The sequence below is a fragment of the Procambarus clarkii genome, chromosome 40 (assembly GCF_040958095.1).
Source record: "Procambarus clarkii isolate CNS0578487 chromosome 40, FALCON_Pclarkii_2.0, whole genome shotgun sequence".
In the NCBI taxonomy this organism is placed as follows: domain Eukaryota; kingdom Metazoa; phylum Arthropoda; class Malacostraca; order Decapoda; family Cambaridae; genus Procambarus; species Procambarus clarkii.
In genome coordinates, this window is record NC_091189.1 from 14,852,267 (window position 1) to 14,865,417 (window position 13,151).

The 13,151-nt window shown below is 42.2% G+C and overlaps 1 protein-coding gene across 1 annotated transcript; it reads left to right on the forward strand.

The window, feature by feature from the left end:
* The first annotated feature begins 4,165 nt into the window (after positions 1-4,165).
* On the forward strand, positions 4,166-10,205 carry LOC123758091 (mucin-22-like). Its single transcript, XM_069338457.1, has 2 exons — positions 4,166-5,449; positions 10,158-10,205. Exons 1-2 carry the CDS (start codon positions 4,166-4,168, stop codon positions 10,203-10,205), a joined length of 1,332 nt encoding a protein of 443 aa, XP_069194558.1.
* Positions 10,206-13,151: the final 2,946 nt, after the last annotated feature.

Genomic DNA, 13,151 nt, shown 5'->3' on the forward strand with positions numbered 1-13,151 from the left:
CTTCAAAATTGACTTCCCTTATTTTTGAGACATTCAAGGTGAATATTAGGTGGAGTCTAGCTGGTTCGTCATTCCCTCTCATTCTTGTGGGTCCCTTGACATGTTGACTCAGAAAGTTCCTTGTAGTCACTTCCAAGAGTTTAGCTCTCCATGTATCTTCACCTCCATGTGAGTCCCCATTCTCCCAGTCTATCTTTCCATGGTTGAAATCGCCCATGATTAAGAGTCTGGATCCATTCCTGCACGAAACTGAAGCTGCTCTCTCTATTATGTTAATGGTAGCCATGTTGTTTCTCTCTAACTCTTGTCTGGGTCTTCTGTCATTTAGTGGAGGGTTGTAAATGACTGCCACTATTAATCTTAGGTCCCCTATTGGCATAGTTCCTGTTATGTAATCTGTGTGTGTGTGTATTTCCGAGGGGAATAAATTTTTGAAATAAACATTGAAGACGAAGCGTCTTAAATAAAAGAAGGAAGCAAGCACGAATTAAAGAACAAGTACCAAGAGAGACAGTCTTTACGTAGGCCAAGACGAACAGTAGACTTGAGAGAGAAGAAGCGGAGAAAGACTAGAGAGAGAGGAAGATGAGAGAATTGAACTAAGACTATGGAAGTATTACAAGAAAACTTTATCAAATGATAGCTCTGGTGCACAGTAATAATATAGTTGATGCTAATATTAACCTTCCGAAGCACGTTCTTCAAGTGACTGTCAACGGTACCGAAGCCGTTCTCAGTTTCTAAAGAGTTTGCGATCTCGATGATTCGTCACGGGTTTGTGGTCTTTTGCGAGTTCGTGACCTCTTCTGAATTTGATGTGGTCTCAGGGGCAGGAGATGGGATAAAGAGCTGAGGGATTTAGTGGTCATATCACCCTTACCTGTTCTCCAAACCAGCGTAATCAACCCGGGTTCGAACCCTAGACAGGTTGGGCTTCGTCTCACCATTCCTTCCCTGTTCGCCCATGAGCAAATACCAGCAAGTGAGGGGGGGGGGGGAAGACCTCTTCGTCTGCACATAAGAGTCGCAACAAGTCAGCTCCTGCTTTTTCTGCAAGTCTAGTCAACACAAAATGTTTTCTGGTCAACACAAAATCTTTTCTGATCAACACAAAATGTTTTCTGGTTATGTCTTCCAGTTCACAGGAGGCAGCGTTCATAAGCTCGATGTTGTCACGCTTAAGGAAAACATTTGTCAACTCAAGGAGCCGTGGCAGGTGTTGGTCGTAGAGCCGTGGCAGGTGTTGGTCGTAGAGCCGTGGTAGGTGTAGGTCGTAGAGCCGTGGTAGGTGTTGGTCGTAGAGCCGTGGTAGGTGTTGGTCGTAGAGCCGTGGTAGGTGTTGGTCGTAGAGCCGTGGCAGGTGTTGGTCGTTGAGCCGTGGCAGGTGTTGGTCGTAGAGCCGTGGCAGGTGTTGGTCGTAGAGCCGTGGTAGATGTTGGTCGTAGAGCCGTGGTAGGTGTAGGTCGTAGAGCCGTGGTAGGTATAGGTCGTAGAGCTTTGATTATTGTTGTTGGTCGTGAACGCTGACTAGTGCTGACCAGAGCGCCCTGAATCCCATCAAGGCATAAACGCAGTCAAAACATATATATACAACTTATGCCCGAGAAGAATTTAAATGAGTGAGAAGACGTTTGAGATGGATTCCAAAACCTTAAAATAGGAGATTAATGGAGAGTGCCAAACGGAATGGAAACAGAAAAGAAATGAACGACACCTGATAACCATCTCCCATTTCCGAATCCCCAGGAATATGTTTTGGGGTCGCAATGCCTAGCATGAATTGGTGAAAAGGGGAAAAGTTAGATCACATTTTGAAAAAACGAAGCCTACTTTGTTCCGCATGTTTGACATTTTTGTTTAGAAAGTTCCGGAATTTGATATTGCCAGCAAAGGTAATTAGTTTTAGTCAGCGGGGCCAGATAAACGCAACCAGGTTTGGGAATGGTTGGGTTGATATTTTTGCCAGTGGTGGAATTTCAGTCAACCTTTCCTACTAGTCCAGGAACTATCATAAGGGAAGGAGGGAGGTGGCTGAGAATCCCGGGTGCTGAGAGTGCTGGATGCTGAGGTTGCAGGCTGCCAGGAGTGCAGGCTGCCAAGAGTGCAGGCTGCCAAGAGTGCAGGCTGCCAAGAGTGCAGGCTGCCAAGAGTGCAGGCTGCCAAGAGTGCAGGCTGCCAAGAGTGCAGGCTGCCAAGAGTGCAGGCTGCCAAGAGTGCAGACAAAAAAAACAGAATTTGGAATATGTTTGTAAGGAATATTTTTTTGGTTCAAATGATACACGTCAAAAGAACAGACATTCCATTTTTACCTACGAACTTTTCCATATTTTTATATATTTTTTATCTGAGAACAGTTTTTTTTCCTTTTTGTTAACATGTTTTAAACACGTCTGTGACAGAATATATTCGAAATAAATCATGGAATAACTGGCTGAGCGTTCAGGTTCAGACTGAACTAGACAATGTATTTTTAAATCACATATATTGCCTGACTAATTGCGCTTGTTGAGGTGTTGAGGTAGAGCTTCGGCTCTTTGTATTTGTCTCTCAACCATTTATGAACTCTCCTACGTACTCACCCGGTTGTACTCACCTAGGGTTGAGGGGCGGGGGTTGAGCTCTGGCACTTTGATCCCGCATTTCAACTGTCAATCAACTGGTATACAGATTCCTGAGCTTGCAGGGCTCTACATATCTACATTTGAAACTGTGTATGGAGTCTGCCTCCACCACATCACTGCCTAATGCATTCCATCTGTTAATTACTCTGACACTGAAAAAATTCTTTCTAACGTCCCTGTGGCTCATTTGGATACTCAGTTTCCACCTGTTTCCCTTTGTTCGTGTACCACCCGTGTTAAAAAAAATGACATTTTTATCTACCTGTCAATTCCTCTGAGAATTTTGTAAGAAGTGATTATGTCTCCATGAGTTTTCTTGTCTTCCAGCGACGTGAGGTACATTTCCCGCAGCCTTTTCTCGTAACCCATGCCTCTTGTTCTAGAACTAATCTAGTGGCATACCTCTGAATTTTTTCAAACTTCGTCTTGTGCTTGACAAGGTTTGGGTTCCATGCTGGGGCCGCATACTCCAGGATTGGTCTTACATATGTTAGTATACAAGTTTCTGGATGATTCCTTACACAGGTTCCTGAAGGCAGTCCTGATGCTAGCCAGCCTTGCATACGGCCGCTGATATTATTATTTTGATGTGGGCTTCAGGGAACAGGATTGGCGTGATATCAACTCCTAGATCTTTCTCTCTGTCCGTTTTATGAAGGACTTCATCTCCCATTCGGTATCCTGTGGCTAGCCTCATGTTTCCACTGCCTAGTTTCATTACCTTACATTTACTCGGGTTGAACTTTAGTAGCTATTTGTTGGACCATTCCTTCAGTCTGTCTAGGTCATCTTGTAGCCTCCAACTATCTTCCTCCGTCTTAATCCTCCTCATAATTTTTGCATCATCAGCAAACAATGATGAAAACGAGTCTATACCATCTCGGAGATCATTTACATATTTCAGAAACAGTATAGGTCCAAGGACTGATCCCTGGGGACTCCACTGGTGACGCCTCGCCAGTCAGAGCCCACACCCCTCACAGTGACTCGCTGCCTTCTGTTGCTTAGGTACTCCCTTATCCAATGGAGTACCTCTCCTTTCACTCCCGCCTGCATCTCCAGCTTGTGCACTAGTCTCGTGTGTGGTACTGTCACGTGTATTTGAAGCTATGTATCTTATAAATCTTATATATCTTATAAATATTCTATCACTAAATAATCTTTACCGTAATAGACAATTACTGGTACATGTACCGGACGAGGAGGTACTGGGGGGGGGGGGGGTTCAGGAGTCCCGGTATAACCTACCAGTCAAAGGTCGCGAGTTTAATGACTAAAAGCTAATTTTCATGCATCTCCACATGCCTAACTCCAAGCAATCCTTCTTAACACTTGTTAAGATTAGACATCCAACCGATACGTCTCAAAATAAAGGCAGTAACGATGTTTCAGTCCATCCTGAAACATTTTCAGGTCTTTCTTTACAAGACTCGGTAATCGTCCGGAACGGACCGAAATGTCGTCAATTCCTCAAGATTCTTTCTAAATATATAAAAATAGGCTCTGCGCCACATTAATATGCAAATAACCATGGCAGCACCACCATGACCTCTAACCATGGCAACACCACCATGACCTCTAATCATGGCAGCACCACCATGACCTCTAATCATGGCAACACCACCATGACCTCTAATCATGGCAGCACCACCATGACCTCTAACCATGGCAGCACCACCATGACCTCTAACCATGGCAACACCACCATGACCTCTAATCATGGCAACACCACCATGACCTCTAATCATGGCAGCACCACCATGACCTCTAATAATGGCAGCACCACCATGACCTCTAATCATGGCAGCACCACCATGACCTCTAACCATGGCAACACCACCATGACCTCTAATCATGGCAACACCACCATGACCTCTAATCATGGCAGCACCACCATGACCTCTAATCATGGCAGCACCACCATGACCTCTAACCATGGCAACACCACCATGACCTCTAATCATGGCAACACCACCATGACCTCTAATCATGGCAGCACCACCATGACCTCTAACCATGGCAGCACCACCATGACCTCTAACCATGGCAACACCACCATGACCTCTAATCATGGCAACACCACCATGACCTCTAATCATGGCAGCACCACCATGACCTCTAACCATGGCAGCACCACCATGACCTCTAACCATGGCAGCACCACCATGACCTCTAATCATGGCAGCACCACCATGACCTCTAATCATGGCAGCACCACCATGACCTCTAACCATGGCAGCACCACCATGACCTCTAACCATGGCAGCACCACCATGACCTCTAACCATGGCAACACCACCATGACCTCTAACCATGGCAACACCACCATGACCTCTAATCATGGCAACACCACCATGACCTCTAACCATGGCAACACCACCATGACCTCTAATCATGGCAACACCACCATGACCTCTAACCATGGCAACACCACCATGACCTCTAATCATGGCAACACCACCATGACCTCTAATCATGGCAGCACCACCATGACCTCTAACCATGGCAGCACCACCATGACCTCTAACCATGGCAGCACCACCATGACCTCTAACCATGGCAACACCACCATGACCTCTAATCATGGCAACACCACCATGACCTCTAATCATGGCAACACCACCATGACCTCTAATCATGGCAGCACCACCATGACCTCTAACCATGGCAGCACCACCATGACCTCTAACCATGGCAGCACCACCATGACCTCTAACCATGGCAGCACCACCATGACCTCTAACCATGGCAACACCACCATGACCTCTAATCATGGCAGCACCACCATGACCTCTAATCATGGCAGCACCACCATGACCTACCAGTCCGTATGCCATTTCTGCGAGTCTTTAGCTTATAAAATGTTAAAGACCTCAAGCACCTGTTTGAGGACCCACACCTGGACGACGACCCCTCCTCCCCCCCCCCCACAGTGTCACGGTCTAAGGGGCGTCCGGGTGTCTCATCAACAACACACATCCACCCCCAGTGATACTAATTTTCCCTCAACTCAACTCAACAAAAACTAAGGATTGACTTCTGCTTTTCTTGTGCCTACAATTCTGAATATATTCTGTAGCCTGTACCTGGACGCGGGGAAACACTGTCAGCTCGACCCACTGTCTGGCCGACACAGTCCAGTCGACCACAGCTTCCCGGGCAAAGACGTGCAGACGATGTTGTCACGCTAACGTAGCTGAAGATGTAATGACCAAACCACACACCAGATGATGACGAGACGACGACGTTTCGGTCCGTCCTGGACCATTATCAAGTCGAACTAAAATGTCCTCCACTCTGACTTACTGTCAGATCACTTATTTTCAATAAATTCTATCGTAATCTCAGCTAGGTCATATAGTTTGTCAGAATCTTCTATGATCGTTCCACAGATCTCAAGGCACGAGTGAGTACAAGTTATGGCAATCTTTAATATAAGTTTACTGAAATCAGTAATTTTCACACTTCTTTATCAAACATAAATCAACGAATCATCAATACTCATGACCACTTCTGAATATCGTCGTCATGAGTCTTCAATTGCTTGACCACTTCTGAATATCGTCGTCATGAGTCTTCAATTGCTGAAACTGTGTAGCCTAGTTGCTCGCGCCGACACAAAAATCATTGTTGTCCTTGCACAATTCAAATTTATCACAATGTCTTCCTCTGTCCAGTATAATATTAATTCATTAAATCAATGCCATAAAGTCATGTACACAAAATCATGGCAATAAAAGATGAGTATCTCACAGTCGAAGGAAATAATAATAATAATAGGATATCACCTCTCGTAGAGACAAGAATGAATAATTCTTGTTATACAGCCCCTAACATACATTCGAAATCAATCTCTCAATAAATCTCTTACCCACAGGAAATGATTCATTTCCTGCATCACTCACCACTTTTGTTCCTCACTTTATAATTCAAATCTCGCTTACGCAAAAACAAACAAATGTGCAGTAATGAAACCACATTTCCCTGATGCTGGAAATAAAATCATTTCTAGGGCTACCAAAATTCACCCTCCAACATCTGGATTAGGTTAGGTTTACTTAGGTTATGTTTGGTTAGGTTAGGTTAAATTAGGGTTAGTTAGGTTAGGATTGGTGAGATTTTGTTAGATTTGGTCAGGTTAGGTTCATTTTGGGTAATGATTAGTTAGGTTAAGGTAGGCTAGGTTAGGTTATGTTAGGTTCGATTGAGTTAGATTGGGTTTAGTTAGCTTAAATTTAGTTAGGTTTGGGTTTGGTTAGGTTAGGTTTAGCTTGGTTATATTAGTTTGGGTTCTGTAGTTTCGGGTTAGCTTAGGTTGGTTTAGTTCATGCTGGTTTGGTTAAGCCCAGGACTGATAAGGGTTGACGAGTGATTGACAAACATATATGATTTTTGTTGTTAGTGTATAATTAAATAAACTGAGCAAAAAAGTGGTTAATTTTTATTTATTTATTTATTTATTTATTTATTAAAGCACGTGATATTCTCTCCGATCTCTTCATATATTCTGCTACTTTCGAGTGTCTATTATTTTATTTTTTATTTGGAAGATAATGAATTCAAAGGATAACAAAAACTCTATCCAGAGTTGGTATTGATTGAAGGCCATTTGTTCATTCAGTGCAAGGTTCTGCTCCTCCTCCATGACCTGCGATCGAAAATGCGAGCTATTTGCAATTGATGTCACTATTGTTGCATCTTATGATGCTAATGTTGCTGTTTAGTTAGATGTTATCGTGCAAACAATGAGCGTGTGACAAAGGGGACACACACACCCTGACCTATCTATCTCCAAACATGGCTTCTCTACATTTCGAAAATTTTTAGTCCTGTTTTTTTTTGTGTGTCCCTCTAATCTGACGCCCTTGTGTGATTTTTTTTTTTTGGGGGGAAGGGGGGTTGAGTCTGCTTGTCCGGATGTGTTGGAGTGTGAGGCTACGTTGTCTGCGTATCTTTATGTCTGCCGGTGTACATGATTGCGTTTGACTGTATATCTGAATGTCTGCTGCTGGCATATGGGATTGCGTGGATCGGAATGGCCGGTCTGCTGGCGTGTGTGTATCTGCGTGTAGCGCTGCCTCCTGATCCTATCTCCGTAATGAAACAATAAATCAATCCCCCTCTTCTTCCTATCCACCACCGGCATGGGCGCCTTCTTCTGCGCCAACCTTTTTTTTTTTGTTTGCTTCTCGAAGCTTCCTTGCCGATAGATGAATCAAAATATGGGTGATAGATATGAATACCTCGAAGACCAAGGCCAGGCTTTATCAAGCATTTACGCAACCACTAACGAAACCTGTACATCTTTCTTCAGTCATGGATACTTTATTTTCACTTATTAAACAGTTTATGAGCTCCGAAGCACCACGATGGTTGTTTATAACAATAACAACCTTGGGTTGTGAAGTTTTTCCAAGCTCGTAAACTAATTATTATATAACTGCAAACAAAGCCGCCATGATTAAGAAAAGATGTACAGGTTTCGTATATGATTGCTTGATGAATGCTGCCTATCAGTCGGATTCGGAGGAAGACAAAGACCTCGGGGAGACAAGAAGGATGCGATCACAATGTTGATCGCCTGTGTCCTGGCTGATGACAAAATGCTTCAGTTTGTTTCTTGTGTTGAGATAGGATGAAAGACAAGGGTTACTGGTGTTAAATGCATAGTTTGCGTAGCTCTTGAGCATCCATGTACTGGTGGTTGGCGACAGGTGTCCCGGAACTCACCTAGTTGTGCTTGCGGGGGATGAGCTCTGGCTCTTTGGTCCCGCCTCTCAACCATCAATCAACTGATATACAGATTCCTGAGCCTACTGGACTCTTATCATATCTACATTTGAAACTGTGTATGGAGTCAGTCTCCACCACATCACTGCTTAATGCATTCCATCTGTTAACTACTCTGACACTTAAAAAGTTCTTTCTAATGTCCCAATGGCTCACACACAGAGATCACACTAACGTGATGCATCAAATGAACAATTCCACAAGGATTTGTGGATTTGTGCAAGCTCAGTCGATTAAGGCAGTGTCTGGGATGCTCCCGGACGCAGGTTCGAATCCTCGTCACGGCCCTTGTGGATTTGTCCCAATGGCTCATTTGGGTACTCAGTTTCCACCTGTGTCCCCTTGTTCGCGTACCACCCGTGTTAAACAGTTTATCCTTATCTACCCTATCAATTCCTCTGAGAATTTTGTAGGTAGTGATCATGTTTCCCCGAGCTCTCCTGTCTTCCAGTTTCGTGAGGTGCAGTTCACTCAGCCTTTCCTCATAACTCATGCCTCCTAGTTCTGGGACTAGCCTAGTGACATACCTCTGAACTTTTTCCAGCTTCGTTTTGTGCTTGACAAAGTACGGGCTCCATGCTGGGACCGCATACTCCAGGATTGGCCTTACATATGTGGTATACACATATGGTTGGTGGTTGACGACAAGTCTACTAGTGATTCACTCCATCAAGTCGGGATAGGAAAAAAATATATATAATCCAACTTTAGTTGAGTTTCAACACAAAACTCTTAATTACGTTTAAATTTTTAAATCATATATTAACGTTAAAGATAATTATTGTGTTTGAATTACCACCTTGAGCTTCATAATATTGGTAAAAAAAATATATTTTTCAAAGAACATGTCGTAATATATATATTTTAAGTCACAAGCAGAAAATAAAGTTATATTAAGGGTGAGAATCATACTTAAAATATTTTTGTTCCCAAAAATAATGGTATTTATGAATTACCTGTAAACTGTAGAGAGGGGATGTCAGAGGCAGGGAATAGGGAATCGATCCAGTGAAGAGTATAGTTGCCGTAGACACAGTGAGAGAAGTACATCCTCTGTGTAAAATATCAGAGGCCCCGCGGCTCCTCAATATCCTCCCAGCCAAAAACCTTTTCCAGATCACGGTGTATGAGTGTCATGCCTCATGACGTGTGCAGTACTGTGCCCACTCTGCCAGCAGACTGTAGTTTTAAAATACTGAATCCTTCAGGGGGTCAAGAGTTTTCTGAGGCATGTTGGCTTGGGGACCATTCAAGTTTGACGCGCAAATGTTACTCCTGCGGCCCACAGCGTGATGATGAAGTGATTTGATGAAATATCTGCGGCCCAAAATTGTCACGAGCCCTGTCGGGTATTGGAGTTAAAAGTCAACCGACTTTCCGAAACTGTTTAAAAGTACAGTCTGCTGGCAGAGAGGTTACAGTAATGGATACGCCAAGGGGCATGGAGGCCCTGGCTGATATATATATATATATATATATATATATATATATATATATATATATATATATATATATATATATATATATGATGAAATTAACATTTTAAACTCAAGGTATTTTTCAGCTAACATTTATACTGAAATAAGACTTACACAACCATCCAAAAACGTGCAACAGTTTAAAGTGTTAATTGTCGACTCATTTCTTTAGCATCTTGTTTAGTATCGCTCTTAGCTAATGGACCATTGCTAATAACATCAGTTAATTTAATATCTAAACACATTCATGTAATATTGGTGTCCTCAGTTGAAGGTTCCTCTTGGCCGCGGTGAATATCGTCAAATGTCTTTTTAAGAGACGATACAGTATTTCATTTTGGCTTTTATACAAGTAATAAAAAAAGCATGTCGCTTCATATTTTTATCGTAGGACGCGAAGAGATTTCATACATGCAACCTGTGGAAAAATAAGGGCAATAATATATTCAAATTTGCATTCGAGTGATATAGGAATCGTGTACATGTTTTATATTCGTCTTGGAAAGGGTATTTCCTGTCCTGAGGGAGACGGAACTTTCAAATATATTAAACTTAATCTCTTTTTCACAATAGGGATAGAAGGTGTAAATGTTTAAGGGCGACCAAATGGACATTCCCTGAATCACTATTACCTCAGCTGTAATTACCTCCAGCAGGTAAGAAACAGTTTTCAAGATCAAGTTGTATCAGTGTCATCCAACCTAATTCTTGGGCCAGGATTCGTCAAGGATTTACGCAATCACTTACGAAGCCTGTACATTCTTCATCATTACTTAATCATAGCGCCTTTGTTAACATTTATTAGATTGTTGATGAGCTTCGACACGCTACAACACTCTTTGTATAAACAACCTCATAGTGTTTCGGAGCTCATAAACTGTTTGAAATACGTAAACAAGGGAATTCGACAAAAAACAGATGTATGTATGTATATATATATATATATATATATATATATATATATATATATATATATATATATATATATATATATGTCGTACCTAGTAGCCAGAACGCACTTATCAGCCGACTATGCAAGGCCCGAATTTGCCTAATAAGCCTAGTTTTCATGAATTATTGTCTTTTCGACTACCTAACCTACCTAACCTAACCTAGCCTAACCGTAACTTTTTCGGCTACCTAACCTAACCTAACCTATAAAGATAGGTTAGGTTAGGTTAGGTAGGGTTGGTTAGGTTCGGTCATATATCTACGTTAATTTTAACTCAAATGAAAAAAAAATTGACCTCATACATAATGAAATGGGTAGCTTTATCATTTCATAAGAAAAAAATTAGAGAAAATATATTAATTCAGGAAAACTTGGCTTATTAGGCAAATCGGGCCTTGCAGAGTAGGCTGAGAAGTAGTGTTCTGGCTACTAGGTACGACATATATATATATATATATATATATATATATATATATATATATATATATATATATATATATATATATATATATATATATATATATATATATATGGCGATCGAAATCGACAATTTTATCTGCAAATGTTTGTTGTGTTCTGGGAACTTGTTCTCACGATTCATCACTGTTAAAATCCAACTATTTTTCCTGACCAGATACGTAAGAACCTCCACATAGCCTATAGAACCAATGTACAGAAAACGTCAATATTGCAGTGCTTTAATTGTTAATTCTACATCGCATTTATAACGGATTGGCTAAATTCGTAAAAAAAAATCAACGTATTAAGTTAAGTAGCCGAGACAGCACAGTGTGACAAATTTGTCCACTAGGTACACAGAGCTACTAATCCCGCCAATAGATGGCGGTAAAAGGTAATATTTACTAACTGCAAACTAGACTAAGACAGCGCTGTGTACCGCGAGAGCCGGAATAAATAGTTCGCTATTTTGATAGTGTGTTCCGGTATTTGTCACAGAAAAGGGTTATAATACAAATTTGTGTTAAATACACAGTTTTATTAATACTACATATTAAATTAAATTAATGTGACGAGACCAGAGGTAAGGGAATTCTCACTACTCAGTCAGCAGTGAGTGAGAATTGCACCCCCCCCCCACCCTCGGCCAAGCGGCAGTCAGTAGTGACAGACGACGAGACCAGACGAGGGTCAGCAGTGACACTTCAGCACTGTCAAGGGGCAGGTATCCGTTCATCCCCGCCAAAGAACACTATAGTCATCCTTCCACTAGTGAACGTAGACCCACCAAGGGTCACTGGTTAAGAACTCGTCGTCAGACTAGTCGTTGAAGAACAATCTTGATGCAGTGTACGACCCGTCACTCTTCTGACCATATTTTCCAAGGACCATCCGACTCTTGTGTTCCGGCCTCGTCACCGCATGTTGGTATGCACAACTACGTCAGCTTTTACTGCTGTAAATTACCGAGTGGTGATTTTGCGGTTCTGCATAATCTGAACCATTGTCCATCCTGGAACCCAGCAATTGGTAAGACCTCCTTTATTTTAATTAGGCCAATTGTATATTAACTGGAGTTAAGGAATTTCTCAAGGGGTCCCGTTTATCAAGTAGGAAAACCAAACATTTCGCAGGAACGTGATATACTCCAGGTGTACGTGATATACTCCAGGTGTACGTGATGTACTCCAGGTGTACGTGATATACTCCAGGTGTACGTGATATACTCCAGGTGTACGTGATATACTCCAGGTGTACGTGATGTACTCCAGGTGTACGTGATATACTCCAGGTGTACGTGATATACTCCAGGTGTACGTGATATACTCCAGGTGTACGTGATATACTCCAGGTTGACTGACTTTTATAGCGAGTCCAGTAGAGCTTAACGTACAACAAGCCTAACCTGCGATCCATAAGCTGCCGCGGTCCAGTATTTAACTAATATTTAACATGTGGGTATCGCAAGCTTGGACAAGTAGCGGCCAACCTGAAAACTAGACTAAGAGCGGGTACATCCCTACTAAGCTTCTCCAGTTAAGAAGGACAAGATTTGACAACTATTTAGATTCATTTATTTATTATGCACCCCATACCCGTCCTGTGGGCGGTGGTGAAAGAGGCTACAGAGGCACATAATGGGATCAGGAACTGAACCCCATAGTTCGTTTTAGCTAAGCAAGTGACAACCTTGTCAGCTGAGAGATTCTATTTCATTACTACTAATTGCATGGGGGAGACCACTGTAATTGCAGTGTTGCCCTAACTCGGCAACTTGTTAGGGTGTTGCATTAGCTTTGATCAATATTTTTAGCACCGAGTTTTGTAAAAGGAAAACCTAGTTCGTAAACA